This window comes from Vigna umbellata, chromosome 10 (genome assembly GCF_029865625.1).
Source record: "Vigna umbellata cultivar VRB3 chromosome 10, Vumbellata_1.0, whole genome shotgun sequence".
Taxonomy (NCBI): Eukaryota; Viridiplantae; Streptophyta; class Magnoliopsida; order Fabales; family Fabaceae; genus Vigna; species Vigna umbellata.
In genome coordinates this window covers 41248-59896 of record NC_142174.1, presented here as the reverse complement: position 1 = coordinate 59896, position 18649 = coordinate 41248, and the positions used below count along the sequence as shown (strand labels likewise).

The window sequence follows — 18649 nt, the reverse complement described above, 5'->3', positions numbered from 1 at the left end:
CATGTTTCACACCCCATTTTCGTTCGGGCTTAAGCCCACTCTGCAAACAAAATAAAATAAAAGAAGAGAGAACTGGGCCTGACCAGCGAATACTCATGCACCTCCCGCTTTTCACCCGCGCACCCCCATACACCCCGGGCCAGTGCTGGGCCAAGCCCGAGAATAATTTTTCCCCCGCAGTCTCCGTTTCTCACTTCCACACCTCCTGTCTGCTTGGGTTTTGGCCCAGTCCATCTACATGGAAAAATAGTTTAGACACCCCAGTTTCTTATTTAGGCACCCCCTACTTATTTGTTTTATTTTTCATTACTTATTTATTTATTTGCTTTTCTTTATTTATTTATTTATTTTGTTTCCTTTCCTTATTTCTTATTCTATTTGTTTTTTTTTATTTATTATTGTTATTGTTGTTATTATTTTTATTGTTTTTTTATTTATTTTATTTTTATTCTAAACTATCTATTTATTTTAAAATACATATTTAATAATACATAGAAAAATAAAATATATATATATATATACAAAATTTACAAAAAATACGTTTTAAAGGTTAAGCACACGTGTGACCGCTCGCGTCGTCCTTGTGCTAAAACCTTTTCTTCTTTCCTTATAAAATTACAAAAAAAATACGTTTTAAAGGTTAAGCACACGTGTGACCGCTCGCGTCGTCCTTGTGCTAAAACCTTTTCTTCTTTCTTATAAAATTACAAAAAATACGTTTTAAAGGTTAAGCACACGTGTGACCGCTCGCGTCGTCCTTGTGCTAAAACCTTTTCTTCTTTCTTATAAAATTACAAAAAAAATACGTTTTAAAGGTTAAGCACACGTGTGACCGCTCGCGTCGTCCTTGTGCTAAAACCTTTTCTTCTTCCTTATAAAATTACAAAAAAATACGTTTTAAAGGTTAAGCACACGTGTGACCGCTCGCGTCGTCCTTGTGCTAAAACCTTTTCTTCTTCTTATAAAATTACAAAAAATACGTTTAAAGGTTAAGCACACGTGTGACCGCTCGCGTCGTCCTTGTGCTAAAACCTTTTCTTCTTTCTTAAATAAAATTACAAAAATATTTTAAAGGTTGAGCACACGTGTGATCGCACGCATCGTCCTTGTGCTAAATACCTTTTCCGTTATTTATAAAAATATCAAAAAATATAGAAAATTTTCAAAAAAACTAAAAACATCAACAATTTCAAAGCAACAGAACAATATCGCCTTAGCCAGAACTACGTGATCCTTGATTCTCCATCAAAAGTGGAGATACGTAGGAGCAAGGCTAGACCTTGTCAGGTTCATTTTCCCAAAAATCCAAATTTATCCGTAATCATTTTCCAAACAAATTTTCTAAACAATTTCTCAAACAAGCTTTCCAATCTCCAAAAGAACTACGTAACCCTGATTTCTCATTCTGAATGAGAATACGTAGGAGCAAGGTCAATCCTTGTCGGGCCCAAAAAACTAAAAAATATATTTTGTTTATTTATAATTTTATTTTAGGGGATAGTTAAACATTTTGAAAACCACATCATATTCGTGCGTTTAGTTAAAGGTACTGCCTTAAGGCAGGCGTTGTAGGGTGTTAATACCTTCCCTACACGTAACCGACTCCCGAACCTAGAATCTGGTTTTCACGGACCGTGTCTTATCATTTTATGGTTTTTCCGTAGTTTTCCAGAATAAACTATGGTGGCGACTCCAAATCTCTTTTCAAAACCCGTTTCTTTGGATCGTCGTCCCGTCGCGATTCCGGTTGCGACAGATGGCGACTCCACTGGGGACTTTTAGAGAGTCGAGCCATTTAATTAGATGCGCGAATTTGGTGTGGTTTTGCTTTGTGTTTTTCGTTCCCTTTTCTCTATCTATGCTTGATGTTTGGAATAACTGCAATAACGGTGGAATATTGAACCCTAGGGTAGACAATATGTTTATATCTGCCTGGGAATTTTTCTGGTTGTTTTGCAGGTGAGGGTTTGGGTATGCATTGCATTCTCCCTTCACACACACACTTTGTGCATATCATGAGTGGGGCCCTATACCCGGGTCTGAGCGTAACTTAGAATTAGAGGAGTTGTGTAGCGGTGTCATTCTGGGATGTACTTCCTGTCTGGCTATCGTGAGAACTCAAGCTAGAGTCTGTTCTCTTCATTTGTGTCTCCACATCTAGTTGATTACTCTGACTGTTGTGGAGAAGCAATGAAAAGGGCCATAGCTCTAGCGACCATCGACCTTTAGGTTCAGAGAGCCATCCTTGTGAGGTTGCATGTACTTGACTTTCAATCTGAAGCGCTGAACCTTTATTAGGGCACAAAGGGAGAAATGTGCATTCCTGTAACCCTCACTCTGTTTGTTTTTTTTTGAAAATAATGACTTTGCATTCTCATACCATGCATACATTTTTGTTAACCATGTTGTTTTACTTCACTATATTTTCATGCATCATGTTCATTCGTCATTTGGTAACATGCTGGTTTTAGGGGGAAATCACAGGCATTCGCTTGATCTCGTACAAGATGGAAGTTGATGCAAGATCTGGTGCTACACAACAGACCGACTCTGCCATGTTAAGAAAAAAATCTCGCCTGAGGACTCATAGTGGGAACTTGACAGGGTTGATAGACTTAGGCAAAAGGTTAAAGACCATAAAGAGAGAAAACTTCAAGAAGAAGTATGGGAATCTGTTGGATTTAATGGAGGTAGAGGTACAGTTGCCTGCTATCACAGCCCTGGCACAGTATTACGACTCTCCGCTAAGATGCTTCACCTTTCAAGATTTTCAGCTGGCGCCAACTATAGAGGAGTTTGAGCACATCCTGGGATTGCCGCTAGAGGGTACCACTCCGTATCAACACTTGGAGCATCACGCCTCCATCCCTACCATCGCCGCCATAATGAAGGTACATCCCGAGGAACTTGAAGACAGGTTGGTAACTAGGAATCAAGTGCGCGGACTGACGCAAGGATATTTGGAACAGTACTTGCACCATCTAGCTGATGGGGAAGAGTGGGAGACTTTTATGGACGTGTTAGCCCTTACCGTGTATGGCGTCATGTTGTTTCCCAAAGTAGAGGACTTTGTGGATTATGCCGCGATAGATGTCTTCGTGGCAAGAAAGACGAGATCAGAAAACCCTGTGACAGCAGTCCTCGCAGATGTTTATGGGACCTTGAGTTTTTGCCATGAAAGAAAGGGGAAGAAAATTCTTTGTTGTTTGCCGGCACTGTATGAGTGGATGAATGCGCGCGTATGTAAGGGGGCGGTTAGTGTCAGGTGTTTATCGGGAGATCCTTCACACCAAGGGCCCAAGGACAAAGGAGGAAACGAGTGGGCCCAATTCTTTGCTGGCTTGAATGGTGGAAAAGTAAAATGGCGTCTTCCTTGGCTTGGGATTAAGCCCTCCATCCATCATTGTGGCAACTTTCCCAATGTACCCCTCATAGGTACCCGATATTGCATCAATTATAACCCTGTCTTGGTTCAAAGGCAATTCGGAAATCCCATGAAAGGGGCACCTTCACCGGACTACCTTACGACATTGTTCGTCTATTATGAGGATGGGCACCTCACCGAAACGTTGAGGAAAGTTAGAAGTGCTTGGGAAAACGTTATGCGAGCTGAAAAGGATTTAAGGTTGGGAGTGGTGGACGACAAAGTTAGTTATCATACCTGGATCCTGGAAAGGGTAAAGGAAGTCAAACTGCCTTTCAAGCCAATCAGCGATCAGCCAGTTGATGAAGGGTCCTCCCAAGACCTAGAGAGCGAAGAGGTGAAGGGGTTGAAAATAGAGATGGAAAAACTGAGGGAGAAGAATGCTAGGTTGAGAAAGGAATTACAAGCTGCGCGCAACGATTTCGTTGATATGAGGAATGATAAAGAAGAAAAAGCACAGGCCTATGAAGAAATTGTCAGAAGTCAGAAAGCCGAAAGAGATTATACATTCCGACTGAAACAAGATCTTGCAGCTGCAAGCAAGGAGCTCGCCATGAGAGTGAAGGAGAAGAATGCGGCGTTAGAAGAGGGAAAACAGTGGAAGCACCTCTACGAAGAAGCCAAAAGAGATAAGCGAGAGGCCCTGAAAAGACTGAGAGAAGCGCAGGTTCAGGTAGAAAAAGCGGGGCACGAGATGAAAGAAATGGCCGTGTCTTTTGAGTCAGATATGAGCCAGGAGCGTTGGAAGCTAGCAGAAGCAGAAGAAGAGCATCGAACCATGATAAAACAAATGGAGGAGTACATTGAGGAGCAAGAGGAAAGATGGAGGTCGACGGAGTTCGAAGAAAGGCATCAGGCTTTGGTAAAGCGAATGGAGGATCACATCGCCGAGCAAGAAGTGGTTGTGAGACATTGGAAGGAAAGTTTCTCCCAATTGGCGGCCTTGGCAAACGAAGCAATTGAAGACATCCCCAAGATGGTGTTGGACGCCGAAGCGAGCATTCATTTTTATAGCCCGCCGGAAGAGATAAAACTTTTTGTTAATCATTGTAAATGGTTGGTAGGCGAGATGAAATCCTTTATCGCTCGAGCCCGAGCGTGATGTATTTTGAGATCCTTGTGTCTCGTTTTCTTTATGCGATGTATTGAACTGAGTATTTTAATGAAAGATATGGAAGGTTTGTCTGGTATCAACTTGTATTGATTTCCATCAGTAATGTCATCGTGGTCTTGTGATTTCCACCTGTTACCAACATGCATCATGTTTTCTTTATTTCGTTCTCATCTAATTTAAAGTTAATCAAATAATAAAACAGTACAAGTGAGGAAAACAACGGCCAATTTTCCGCGACATCCCTACAGGACTCGAGCCAATTCAAGGATAATGGAAAGCTGGGAGGAGTCGCAAGAATCCATTAAAGCCGAAGTTAGCCAGTTGAAAGACCAGGTTGGCCAGATCTTGGCTGCCCTTGAATCCTTGAAGACTACTGCAGAGTCTTCGTCCGCACAGATCGGAGGAAATGCCCATTTTTATCCCCCGTTGTTGAACACCGCCAGCCAATCGATACCTTTCCCGCCATATGGGTTACCCCCAGGTTACACTCCTCCCGTAGGAGAATACTTAGAAACAGAGCATGCATCTTTCTCCTTTCCCACAACTGTCAATGTACCGCCAATCGGCACTCAGGGACCCGTCTCCGTGTCAGCTCCCATGGTGAGTGCACAAGGGAACGAAACAAACACAGTTGAAGGGACACGAGTAACTGCAATGCCGTACGTGGTCGCTAATCATGAATCTTCAGCTAGGGCCGCATCGCAAACCGCAGTGCATGGGAGAATCAGTGACCTTGAAGGAGCTAAAGGCAGGCTGGAGATTCTTGAGGAAAGATTGAGGGCCATTGAAGGGGTGGAAAGCTACGGCTTTGGAGATGTTGCAAGACTAAGCTTGGCCCCTGGTGTGAAAATACCGCATAAGTTCAAGGCGCCGGAGTTTGAGAAGTACAAGGGTAGTACATGCCCTAAAAGCCATCTGACCATGTATTGTAGAAAGATGGCTGCGTACGCCTATGATGACCCGCTACTCATCCACGTTTTCCAAGACAGTTTGGCTGGGGTGGCGCTAAACTGGTATACCCATTTAGAGCCCTCTAGAATTCGTTGTTGGGCGGATCTAGCTGACGCTTTTGTGAAACAATACGTATACAACACGCATGTTGCACCGGACCGTCTGCAGTTGCAAAATATGGGGAAGAGAGACAATGAAACTTTCAAGGAATATGCCCAACGGTGGAGAGAATTGGCCGCGCAAGTTGAGCCACCTTTGTTTGACAGAGAGATGGTGGCAATGTTTGTAAATACTCTTCAGCCGCCGTTTTATGAACATATGGTGGGGAACGTGTCCGTCAATTTCGCGGATGTCATCATAATTGGCGAAAGGATAGAAATTGGGCTGAAAAACGGGAAAATTGTGTATGGCCCGCCCGCAGCTACAAACTACAAAAAACCCGGTTTCAATCCGGGAAAGAAGAAGGAAGGGGAGGTGCATGCAGCCTCGATAATGCCTGCGTGGAGAGGTCAGGCTCCCACTCATGGTTATCGACCATACTTAGGCCAACCCCCCTATGCAGCTAACGCCTCGTTCGATCATCAAACTAGGCCACAACAACAACAAGGGTATTATCAACCACCGCGAGTCCCAACTGAAGCGTGGAGGGCCGGGGCAAACGCGGGTCCAAATATCAATGCGGGTCAAAACACCAACCCGAGAAAGAATCAATTTGTTAATTTCACCCCCATCCCTATGACTTACACGGAGTTGTTGCCTCAACTTGTAAAAAAGGGTTTGGTTGCCATTTGCCCGATGAAGCCTGTACAACCTCCATACCCAAGGGGTTATGATGCAGATGCCAAGTGTAGTTACCATGGAGGAGGTATTGGTCACTCAACCGAGCGGTGTGTGGCTTTCAAGTATAAGATACAGGCTCTAATCGACTCTGGTTGGCTAAAGTTTCAAGAAGATAAGCCTAGCATCGAGGATAACCCATTGTCCGGGCATGGGAGTACCTCGACGAACGCCATCGAGGCCGGAAAACAGGAGTTGATAAGGGATGCGAGTGAAATCCGGAGTTCTAGGAGGTTTATTTTCGAGGCGTTGTTAAAAGTGGGCCTAGTGAAAGGTGATTATGATATGGGTACATCATGTGCACTTCATCCAGATGCTGAGCACTCTATTGAAGAGTGTATTGAATTAGAAGATATTCTGCAAGACCTGCTTGACAGAAGTTTGATGCAAGTATGCCGCGAGGATAAAGAGGAAGAAGTGTTTGCACAAACTGGTGGGGAATCTGATGTAACTCTACCGGAACCGCTGGTGATACGTTTCAGTAGAACCACTCCTGCACCGATGACTGAAGAAAAACCGTCTGTGGTTATCTGTGTCCCATCCCCCTTTCCTTACAAAAATGAGAAAGCTGTCCCTTGGAGATATGGGGCATTTGCGTTAGGAGAAGGAAAGGGTGCTGACCCGGCCATTGAGAACATATCCGGCATCGGGGGAATGACGAGAAGTGGTCGAATCTTTACACCACCAGAGCTGACAAGAGAGGGAGCCAACAATAAGGAAGCAACAATGACCGCAAAAGCTAAGGAGTTCTTGAAAGGGAAGGGTGTACAAGAAAAAGAGACCCCTGACGAAGGAGAGAAGAGAGAGATATCCGAAGAAGAGGCTTGCGAGTTTTTAAAGTTCATACAACAGAGCGAGTACAAGGTGGTGGAACAGCTAAACCGCATGCCTGCCCGGATCTCCTTGTTAGAACTGCTCATGCATTCTGCATCTCACAGGAAGTTGTTAATGAAGATACTTAGTGAGGCCCATGTGGAGCAAGGTATTTCTCTGAACAAGTTTGAGGGCATTGTTGGCAATATCGTTGCTAATAATTACCTCACCTTTACCGATGAGGAGATACCTATTGAAGGCAGGGGGCATAACAAGGCTCTTCATGTCTCTGTGAAATGCCTGGATCACGTCATAGCGCGTGTCTTGGTGGACAATGGCTCCTCTTTGAACGTCATGCCAAAGTCAACATTGGAGAAGCTACCCTGTGACGGAATGCATATGAGGCCAAGCTCAATGATTGTGAGGGCGTTTGACGGTAGCAAGAGGGAAGTCATGGGCGAAATAGAGTTGCCGGTCCAGATTGGCCCATGTGTGTTTCAAATAACCTTCCAGGTCATGGATATCCTCCCAGCCTATAGTTGTTTATTGGGTCGCCCGTGGATCCATTCTGCAGGAGTTGTACCTTCCACACTGCACCAGAAACTGAAATATGTCATGGGAGATAAGCTAGTGATAGTTTCTGGAGAGGAGGATCTCCTTGTGAGTGGGCCATCCTCTGCCCGTTATATAGAAGCAGCCGAGGAAGCTCTCGAGACAGCTTTCCAATCATTGGAGATCGTGGGAAACACCTATGTGGAACCATTTCCAGTAAACCCATATCTGTCATGTGCCTCTATCATGGCGGCCAAGGTCATGCTGAAAGAAGGCTATAAGTACGGGAGCGGTTTAGGCAAGCACGGACAGGGGCGGACATCCCCATTGGAGGTGGTCGAGAACAAAAGCAGGTATGGCCTAGGGTACAAGCCCAGCAAGGGGGATAAGAAGAGGCTGATCGAGGAAAGGAGGGAGCGTAGTCTGGCTCGGATAGAACGACGGGAACCAAGGACGAGGAAGATTCACATTTGTGATATCAAGGAGAGTTTTCGCAGCGCTGGATGGGTGAACACTAGCCTTATAGCGGTCTTGGAAGAGGAAGATGGATCTGAAAGCTCGAACTTCGTGTGGGCTTGCTCACCAGATGCGCGGCTCAGCAATTGGAAGACTGTGGATTTACCTGTGATGTTTAATTCGAACGAAATGTAATATATTAATTGATCCTATCGCTTTACCCGGGGCTTTAGGATTCCTGACTTACGGGTTGACGCTTTTATTTTGCTTTCAGTGTGATATTTGAATCGTGTTTATCCTCATTTAGCCTCCTCCATCGTTTTTTTGTTTATTTATTCTTTTTTCAAAAACTTAAATAATGCAGATATGACAATGAATATTTTGAAAATAACAATGTCGATATCCCTAATCTGGAGCACCCTGTCGATGATACGGAAGATGATTATGAAGATGGTTCGGAACCCTCTCCAGAACTAATGAGGTTAGTGGAACAAGAGTCTAAAGAAATAAAACCCTATCAGGAAGATGTCGAAATACTCAACTTGGGTGAGAAAGACGAGATAAAAGAAGTCAAGATCGGCACAACCATGAAAGAGGAAATAAGAGAAAGGTTGCGTGTCCTATTGAAGGAATTTAAGGACGTGTTTGCTTGGTCGTACAATGATATGCCCGGTTTGGATACCGATATCGTGCAGCATAAACTCCCTCTTAAGCCGGAATGCCTCCCGGTCAAACAGAAACTAAGGAGAATGAAGCCTGAGATGTCTTTGAAAATCAAGGAAGAGGTGCAGAAACAATTTGATGCAGGATTTTTGGCTGTGGCGAAATACCCGCAATGGGTGGCGAATATCGTACCAGTACCCAAGAAAGATGGTAAAGTTCGAATGTGCGTTGACTACCGTGATTTGAATCGTGCAAGTCCAAAAGACAATTTCCCACTACCGCACATCGACACTCTAGTCGATAACACAGCCAAGTTTTCGCTATTTTCTTTCATGGATGGTTTCTCAGGATATAATCAGATCAAAATGGCGCCAGAAGATATGGAAAAGACAACCTTTATCACGTTGTGGGGAACTTTTTGTTATAAGGTGATGTCCTTTGGGCTCAAGAATGCCGGGGCAACATATCAAAGGGCGATGGTGGCACTTTTTCATGACATGATGCACAAGGAAATCGAAGTTTACGTGGATGACATGATTGCAAAGTCTGAATCGGAAGAAGAGCACATTCTCAACTTGAAGAAATTATTTGAGAGATTGAGAAAGTATAAACTCAGGTTAAACCCCGCCAAATGCACGTTTGGAGTGAAATCTGGGAAATTGTTGGGTTTTGTGGTTAGCCAAAAGGGGATAGAAGTGGATCCTGATAAGGCGCGAGCGATAATAGAAATGCCTGCGCCTAGAACAGAAAAGGAGGTTCGAGGTTTTTTGGGTAGACTGAACTACATTGCTAGATTCATCTCCCAATTAACCGCTACGTGTGAACCAATGTTCAAGTTGTTACGAAAGGATCAAGCTGTGGTTTGGAACGAGGACTGTCAAGCCGCTTTTGAAAAAATCAAACGATACCTACAAGACCCTCCCGTATTACGTCCACCTGAGCCAGGAAGACCACTTATTTTGTATTTGACTGTGTTGGATAAGTCGATGGGTTGTGTGTTGGGTCAACACGATGAAGCTGGGAAGAAAGAGCACGCCATATACTACCTGAGCAAGAAATTCACAGACTGCGAACAAAGGTATTCGTCGTTAGAACGAACTTGTTGTGCATTGGCGTGGGCTGCTCATCGCTTAAGGCAATACATGTTGAGTCACTCAACCTGGTTGATATCCAAGGTGGACCCTATCAAGTTCATTTTTGAAAAGCCTGCTCTTACTGGAAGGATAGCTCGGTGGCAAATGCTATTGTCAGAATATGACATCGTGTATGTTACTCAGAAATCCGTCAAGGGGAGTGCGTTAGCAGAATACCTGGCTCATCAACCCATCAGCGATTATCAGCCAATGCAGTCCGAATTTCCCGATGAAGATATCATGGCTCTATTCGAAGAAGGTAGAAAAAACCGGGACGAAGAAACGTGGACATTATTATTCGACGGAGCCTCGAATGTGATGGGGCATGGCATAGGGGCAGTTCTCATCTCTCCAGAGCATCAGTACCTACCTATGACGGCAAGATTATGCTTTAATTGCACAAATAACATTGCAGAATATGAGGCCTGCGCTATGGGTATTCGGGCGGCAATAGAGTCCAAAGTGAAAATTCTGGATGTATATGGAGATTCAGCCTTAGTCATCCACCAGTTAAAGGGAGAGTGGGAAACTAGGGATTCGAAATTAATTCCTTACCAAGCTTACATCAGGGGATTAATGGAGTATTTCGACGTCATCACATTTAACCACATACCGCGGGAAGATAATCAATTAGCAGACGCTTTGGCTACTTTGTCTTCGATGTTTGAAGTTGACCAAGATGCAGAATTACCAATGATTGAAATGAAGTGCCATGCAGAGCCAGCATATTGCCATTTCATCGAGGAGGAGGTGGATGGTAAACCTTGGTATTTTGATATCAAGCACTATCTTAAGACCCGAGAATATCCTGAGAAGGCATCTGAAAACGATAAAAGATCGTTAAGGAGGTTGGCTGGCAGCTTTATTTTAAATGGGGATATTTTATACAAGAGAAATCATGACATGGTTCTCCTCAGATGTGTGGATGCAAAGGAAGCCGAATTGATATTGAAAGAAGTGCACGAAGGTACATTTGGCACACACATGAATGGGCATTCAATGGCCAGGAAGATCTTGAGAGCTGGTTACTTCTGGTTGACCATGGAAAATGATTGTTGTACACACGTGAGGAAGTGCGAGAAATGTCAAATGTATGCAGACAATATCAATGTGCCGCCCACGACCTTGAACGTGTTGTCTGCACCGTGGCCATTTTCAATGTGGGGAATAGATGTTATCGGAGCTATAGAACCAAAAGCGTCAAATGGGCACCGTTTCATACTAGTCGCGATCGATTACTTCACCAAGTGGGTTGAGGCTGCTTCTTATGCCAACGTGACTAGAAAAGTGGTGACCAAATTCATAAAAAAGGAGTTGATCTGCAGATACGGGTTACCTAACCAGATTATCACTGATAATGCCACCAACCTAAACAACCAGATGATGGCGGAATTATGTGAGGAGTTCAAAATTCATCATCTCAATTCTTCCCCTTACCGTCCTAAGATGAATGGGGCAGTAGAGGCTGCTAATAAGAATATCAAGAAAATTGTGCAAAAGATGGTAGTCACCTATAAAGATTGGCACGAAATGCTTCCTTTTGCTTTGCATGGATATCGTACATCAGTACGAACGTCAACTGGGGCAACACCTTTCTCGCTCGTGTATGGCACAGAAGCGGTACTTCCATTGGAGGTGGAAATCCCATCTCTACGAGTTTTAATGGAAACCCAATTGGAGGAAGCTGAGTGGGTTCAAACTCGGTTTGACCAGCTCAATCTCATTGAAGAAAAGAGACTAACAGCGGTGTGCCACGGACAATTGTACCAAAGAAGAATGAAAAAGGCTTTCGACAAAAAGGTGCGCCCAAGGGAGTTCCACGAAGGCGAACTGGTGATAAAGAAGATTTTGCCTATACAAAAGGATCACAGAGGCAAGTGGACCCCAAACTATGAAGGACCATTTGTAGTAAAAAAGGCATTCTCTGGAGGGGCACTAATCCTCACCAGGATGGATGGAGAGGAGTTACCTTTACCGGTTAATTCTGATGCGGTAAAAAAGTTTTACGCATGATGATTCCGCGATAGGGGATGCCACTAAGGGATATTAACACTGTTTTTGAATTATGTTGTATTCTGTGTTACTTCATTCAATAAATACCATACGGTTTTATCCATTATTCAACTTTTCCGATTTTTCTTTCGACACGATTCATGTCGCACTGGGTTTTAAAGTAAAGTAAGGAAAAAGAAAGTGATAATAATTAAAGCATCACAGGTATATCCATCGAGCACGAACTCGTTCCTGAGGGATGTCGTAAAAAAAAAAAAAAAAAAAATATATAAATAAAAAAAAAGACACATGTTGAATTCGTTGTCAATAAAGTCTGCCGAGGGCATAGTACTTTCAAAAAGCAAAAGCAAACAAAGTTTTGAAAAATGCTAGTGTTGAGTCTTTTCTTGATTCATAGTAACTAGTGTTCTTTTCCTACTGAAGCATCTGCATTCATACTACTTGAACCCCTAGCTTTCTCGTTCCCCTTTAAAATAGAGGATTGTCATGAATATAATACTGGGGCAGCTTTCATCAGGATACGCGTACCCAATGATCCGTCGATCGGGGAGAAAAATAAGAAAAAAAAGAGAAAGAGAAAAAAAAAAGGAAAAGAAAATTAAATTGATTTGTCAATCGCTGCAGAGTTTCACTTCAGGTTTAAGGTTGGGGGAAGTAGGGCGAGCAAACTTCAGAATGACGTGTGGCCATTTTTCTTCACTCAAGTGATAAAAGAAATTTATCCAGTTGCACCCCCTTTGAGCCGTAAGTTATAACTGTTTTTCTTCATCACCCTCAACAAGAATCATTAGCATATCGATGTCAATCCAAAGGAACGTCAGGGGCATCCAAGTCAAGGAGAAGATTTGTGGAAAAGAGAAATGAAAAAAGAAAAGTTTTAAAAAGGGTCACAGTAGAGGCAACGAGACGAATGAAGAAAAAAAAAAAAGAAAGCCAAAGAAAAAAGAAGAAGAAAAAAAACAAACAACAAAAACAAAAAACAAAACAAAAATGATGAAAAATAAAAGGACGTCCGAAGTTCCAAACTCCTAGAGACAGTTGACTCGACACCTTGCAGATGATTCTTGTTAAGACAATTCGACCGTCAAACACTTATTTGGGCCTTCATTATCCGTTTCTTTCAAAACCCTTTGACCTTTAACCACGGTACAAGCCAATTAAAGTCCACGCCGACTGAAGAATGTTTGTCCTGATCTTTCTCATGAACTTAACTCTTGAACGAAATGATGTGGCGAATGACACGATCGCTAGAAGAAGAGAAAAGCAGCATAAAGGAAAAATGAAAAAAATATAATGTGAAGTCTTCCCGTCAAGAAAGAATCGTCAAACTAGGGCATTCCTCCCTACCTAGACCTGTCCACCTCTCCAAATCACACTTATTGTGCACAGCAAAGTTGGGGCAGGCTTGTAAGCCTTGATTGTTGAAATATTAACGACATCCACAAAACCATCATCCACAAAACCATCATTCACAAACCGTCATTCAGCCATCCACTTTTCATAACCATTTCTCGCACTTTCTCGGGTTCAAGCTAGTTTGGATGGCAAAAAGCGATAAAGGGAATTTGAACCAATAGTTACACTATTTTCCTTTTCATCAAAGGGCTCACCATTTCTCGACATTATTTTCAATGAATGCATTTTGAATGTACATCGAGTTTGATGACAATATTGACAACGGGTTCCAAACATGAAATTTTCAAAAAAAATAAAATAAAATGATAACAAATAATGAAAAAAAAACAAAAAGAAAGAAAGAAAAAGGAGAGCAAGAGAAAAGAACGAAAATAAAGGTCTCATGTGTTTATGCACTCATGCACCCTCGTGGCATTACATCATACATTTCATGAGAAGCAAGGAAAAACGTTTGAAAAATCCTTAAGGGGAAAGAGAAGTAGTGAAAAGTTTAACACAACCTTTGCTTCTAAGTCTCTTCAATGATCGGCTCAATATCTACTGATGTTTCCAAAATTTGAATACAGGTTTTCCTTCTACGACGGCGCTCCTCTGTAGGACAATCGTCGAACCTTTGATTACACCTCATTCTTCGTCCATAGGGTTGTTACACCCTCCACGAGGTTGTTACACCTCATTTCATTATCCATAGGGTTGTTACACCCTCCACGAGGTTATTACACCTCATTCTTCATCCATAGGGTTGTTACACCCTCCACGAGGTTGTTACACCTCATTCTTCATCCATAGGGTTGTTACACCCTCCACGAGGTTGTTACACCTCATTCTTCATCCATAGGGTTGTTACACCCTTCGCGAGGTTATTACACCTCACTCATTTCATCCATAGGGTTGTTACACCCTCCACGAGGTTGTTACACCTCATTCCTTATCCATAGGGTTGTTACACCCTCCACGAGGTTGTTACACCTCATTTCATTATCCATAGGGTTGTTACACCCTTCACGAGGTTATTACACCTCACTCATTTCATCCATAGGGTTGTTACACCCTCCACGAGGTTGTTACACCTCATTCCTTATCCATAGGGTTGTTACACCCTCCACGAGGTTGTTACACCTCAATCTTTCATCCATAGGGTTGTTACACCCTCCACGAGGTTGTTACGCCTCATTCATTCATCCACGAGGTTGTTACACCTCATTCACTTATCCGCAGGGTTGTTATACCCTCCACGAGGTTGTTACACCTTATTCACCCATCCATAGGGTGGTGGCACCCTCAGAATTCCCTGTTGTTTCTTGTTCATTTTGAAATCCAAACGAAATTAGTGTTTCTTTCTTTACTTAGCTTTTACTTCAATAATATGAAAATATCAAATTTTCATATTATCCAGTAATATCTAAGTAAAGAGGGGCAGCTGTCAACACCCAATTTCGTCCGGATTGACTATAATAGGTTTATTTTATTTTATGTTATTTTCTTTCATTTTTATTTTTAATTTATACTTTATTTTTACCTTCTTATTTATTTATTATTTTATTTTATGTTATTTTCTTTCATTTTTATTTTTAATTTATATTTTAATTTTACCTTCTTATTTATTTATTTATTTTATTACATATATACATATTAGTTACCTAATTTTATTTTGAAACGAAAGAGAAAAAAAAAAAAAAAAAAGGAAAAGAAAAAATAAGGTCAACTCCATCCTGCAGCGTAAAACAACAGTATGCAAGGTTCAGAGAAAAAGCAAAAAGTAGCGTATACTATTTACAAAAAAAAACAATGCTCAAAATGGACATTTACAAGGGCAGTAACAAAAGGCAGAGGCTCCTCTTCCCATAATTCCCTACTTACGACTGCAAGTATACATCAAAGGAGAATGTTTTTTGAAAGCAAACTTCTGCCTACTGATGGCCGATACAGTGAACATCAAAGAAAGAAAAAAAACAAAAGGGAAATCCCATGCCAGAAGATATCTCACAGGATGCAGGACAGAGAAGTTGGGGGTGGGCTTTTGAAAAGGTTTTTTTCATCACGGTCAAAAGGGGAAAGGAGGGGAAAAAAGGAGGAGAAGCAACGAGTGTTGGAGGAACCTAGCAGTCCACTCCACTTCACTTTCCAGTGCCTGCAAGATCATTTTGGTTACTGAAGGAGAAGTTCGGCGGGGGAAGCAAAGGAGATTGAATCCAGTAAAGAAAAGGAGACTAAAACAAAAAGGAAAGTTTTATCTTCTCTTGAAGCTGTGAAGGTAATTCTTCAGACATTCAACCTCTTTTGGTCATGTTCGTTTATATGCTCTATGTATGTCTGCTTTATGCCTGCTGAAAGATGAATGAAATTGCGTTCAATCAATGCATATTGTTAACAATAACAAGACCCCTGTTCATTCGAACTGCACCCAAAATGCAGTTTCGGTGCCTGTAAATTTCATCTATTTTGTTAACAATAACAAATAGGCACATACCCCCAACATCAAAGCTTCAGTACCCATTAGCATCCAGAAAAACATGTAATAAAAAGCAAACAGAGACAGCATAGGTGTTTTCATATCAACTCTCATGAGAGAATAGAAAAGAGGAATAGTTTTTCTCTCCACTGGACCCTGCGCATGTCGGTCGCAGCTAGCTTCCACTTTAAGATCATCCTCCACCTGTATCAAACAGAATAAACAGACCAAATCACGGCTCCATCCTGCCAAGCACCAAAAATTTTGTCATCCTCAGCCTGTAACACAATCTATCAGATTTAGTCCACTCCCTCAAAGTTTCTATGTTACAACGTTCATCAGACTAATTCCAAAAAAGAAAAGAGGCCACCACTGTTTCAGACAAAACAGACACCCATCGTTCTTAATCTCAGAAGACAAGACATCCAAACTAATCAATAAATTTCATAGAGAATGAAAGAAGGAGAGTGGTGGCGCCGGTGAGGAAAGGAGCTCCGGCGAGGGCGGCGGGTCGCATCGCTGGTGCGACCCTGGTTCGTGGTCCGAGAGGGGGTGACTGGGTGGCGGCGTCTATGGTAGAAGAGAAGGAGAGGAGAAGCTTGGCGTGGCAACCGGCAGGATCTGCGGCGGCCACCGGCGCACTGGCGGCGGCCGGTCTTGGCGGAGGCGGTGGCGCATGTGTAGAGGAAGCAAACCCCTCCTTGGGTCATCGTCTCAGAAGCGAAGAGAGGGAGGGCGAAGGCGACGTCCTGGATGGCCGGATCGACGCGCGGCGGAGACGAAACTCTCCCTGGGTTGCCGATGGCGGAGAGAGCGGACGGGCTCGAGAGAGAAGCAGCGACACGCGGTGGTCGGTATGGCGAGGCAGCAGTGTGTGTGCGGAGATGACGACCCTTCACCGGAGTTTCTTGGCTGGAAGAAGAGAGATTTGGTTGTGTTTGTGGGAGATGGAAGAATGAAAATGGAAGAATGAAGAGAAGGGAAATGAACCCCTAATGTGCTGAAGATATTTTGGGCCAAAAAAAATAAAACTAAAAGGAACTTTATCTGCACCCCGGTTTCATGTTTCACACCCCATTTTCGTTCGGGCTTAAGCCCACTCTGCAAACAAAATAAAATAAAAAAAGAGAGAACTGGGCCTGACCAGCGAATACTCATGCACCTCCCGCTTTTCACCCGCGCACCCCCATACACCCCGGGCCAGTGCTGGGCCAAGCCCGAGAATAATTTTCCCCCGCAGTCTCCGTTTCTCACTTCCACACCTCCTGTCTGCTTGGGTTTTGGCCCAGTCCATCTACATGGAAAAAATAGTTTAGACACCCCAGTTTCTTATTTAGGCACCCCTATTATTTGTTTTATTTTCATTACTTATTTATTTATTTGCTTTTCTTTATTTATTTTATTTTGTTTCCTTCTTTTTCTTATTCTATTTGTTTTTTTTATTATTGTTATTGTTGTTATTATTTTTATTGTTTTTTTATTTTATTTTATTCTAAACATCTATTTATTTTAAAATACATATTTAATAATACATAGAAAATAAAAATATTTATATATATACAAAATTTACAAAAAAAATATTTTAAAGGTTTAGGCACATGTGTGATCGTGCGCATCGTCCTTGTGCTAAAACCTTTTCTTCTTCTTTTCTAAAAAATAATAATAAAATATTTTAAAGGTTTAGGCACATGTGTGATCGTACGCATCGTCCTTGTGCTAAAAACCTTTTCTTCTTCCTTATAAAAATTACAAAAAAATACGTTCTAAAGGTTAAGCACACGTGTGACCGCTCGCGTCGTCCTTGTGCTGAAAACCTTTTCTTCTTCCTTATAAAACTACAAAAAAATACGTTTTAAAGGTTAAGCACACGTGTGACCGCTCGCGTCGTCCTTGTGCTAAAACCTTTTCTTCTTTCTTATAAAATTACAAAAAAAATACGTTTTAAAGGTTAAGCACACGTGTGACCGCTCGCGTCGTCCTTGTGCTAAAACCTTTTCTTCTTTCTTAAATAAAATTACAAAAATATTTTAAAGGTTGAGCACACGTGTGATCGCGCGCATCGTCCTTGTGCTAAATACCTTTTCCGTTATTTTATAAAAATATCAAAAATATGAAATTTTCAAAAAAACTAAAAAACATCAACAATTTCAAACAACAAACAATATCGCCTTGCCATAACTACGTGATCCTTGATTCTCCATCAAGAGTGGAGATACGTAGGAGCAAGGCTTGCCCTTGTCAGGTTCACTTCCCCAAAAATCCAAATGTATCCAAAATCATCTTCAATCAAATTTCCAAACAATTTCCAAACTAATTTTCAGGCAGTTTCAAAAGAACTACGTAACCCTGATTTCTCATTCTGAATGAGAATACGTAGGAGCAAGGTCAATCCTTGTCGGGCCCAAAAACTAAAAAATATATTTTGTTTATTTATAATTTTATTTTAGGGGATATTTAAACATTTTGAAAACCACATCATATTCGTGCATTTAGTTAAAGGTACTGCCTTAAGGCAGGCGTTGTAGGGTGTTAATACCTTCCCTACACGTAACCGACTCCCGAACCTAGAATCTGGTTCTTGTAGACCATGTCTTATCATTTTATGGTTTTTCCGTAGTTTTCCATAAAAAACTATGGTGGCGACTCCAAATCTCTTTTCGAAACCCGTTTCTTTTTGGATCGTCGTCCCGTCGCGATTCCGGTTGCGACAATATTCTTTATAACTTAATTATTTTTATGACTCCCTTCTCTTTCTTACTCATTTATAAAGATATATTTCATTTATTCAAAGTCAAAGACTAATAATGCAAACCTAATTCATTCTT

General features: G+C 42.0%; 1 protein-coding gene across 1 annotated transcript; it reads left to right on the top strand.

Annotated features, from left to right (window-relative positions):
• The first annotated feature begins 4808 nt into the window (after nucleotides 1–4808).
• On the top strand, nucleotides 4809–16783 carry LOC148191554 (uncharacterized). Its single transcript, XM_088100588.1, has 6 exons — nucleotides 4809–7308; nucleotides 7399–8315; nucleotides 8564–9985; nucleotides 10088–10464; nucleotides 11269–11816; nucleotides 16275–16783. Exons 1-6 carry the CDS (start codon nucleotides 4809–4811, stop codon nucleotides 16781–16783), a joined length of 6273 nt encoding a protein of 2090 aa, XP_087956714.1.
• The last annotated feature ends 1866 nt before the right edge of the window (nucleotides 16784–18649 follow it).

What these genes read in the sequence shown, in the direction of transcription:
- LOC148191554 (XM_088100588.1), top strand. Translation starts at nt 4,809, where the DNA reads ATGGAAAGCTGGGAGGAGTCGCAAGAATCCATTAAAGCCGAAGTTAGC. An exon ending in ATCCACCAGTTAAAGGGAGA is followed by an intron (nt 10,465 to 11,268) that starts GTGGGAAACTAG and finishes GTTGATCTGCAG; the next exon opens with ATACGGGTTACCTAACCAGA. An exon ending in TATACAAAAGGATCACAGAG is followed by an intron (nt 11,817 to 16,274) that starts GCAAGTGGACCC and finishes TAAATTTCATAG; the next exon opens with AGAATGAAAGAAGGAGAGTG.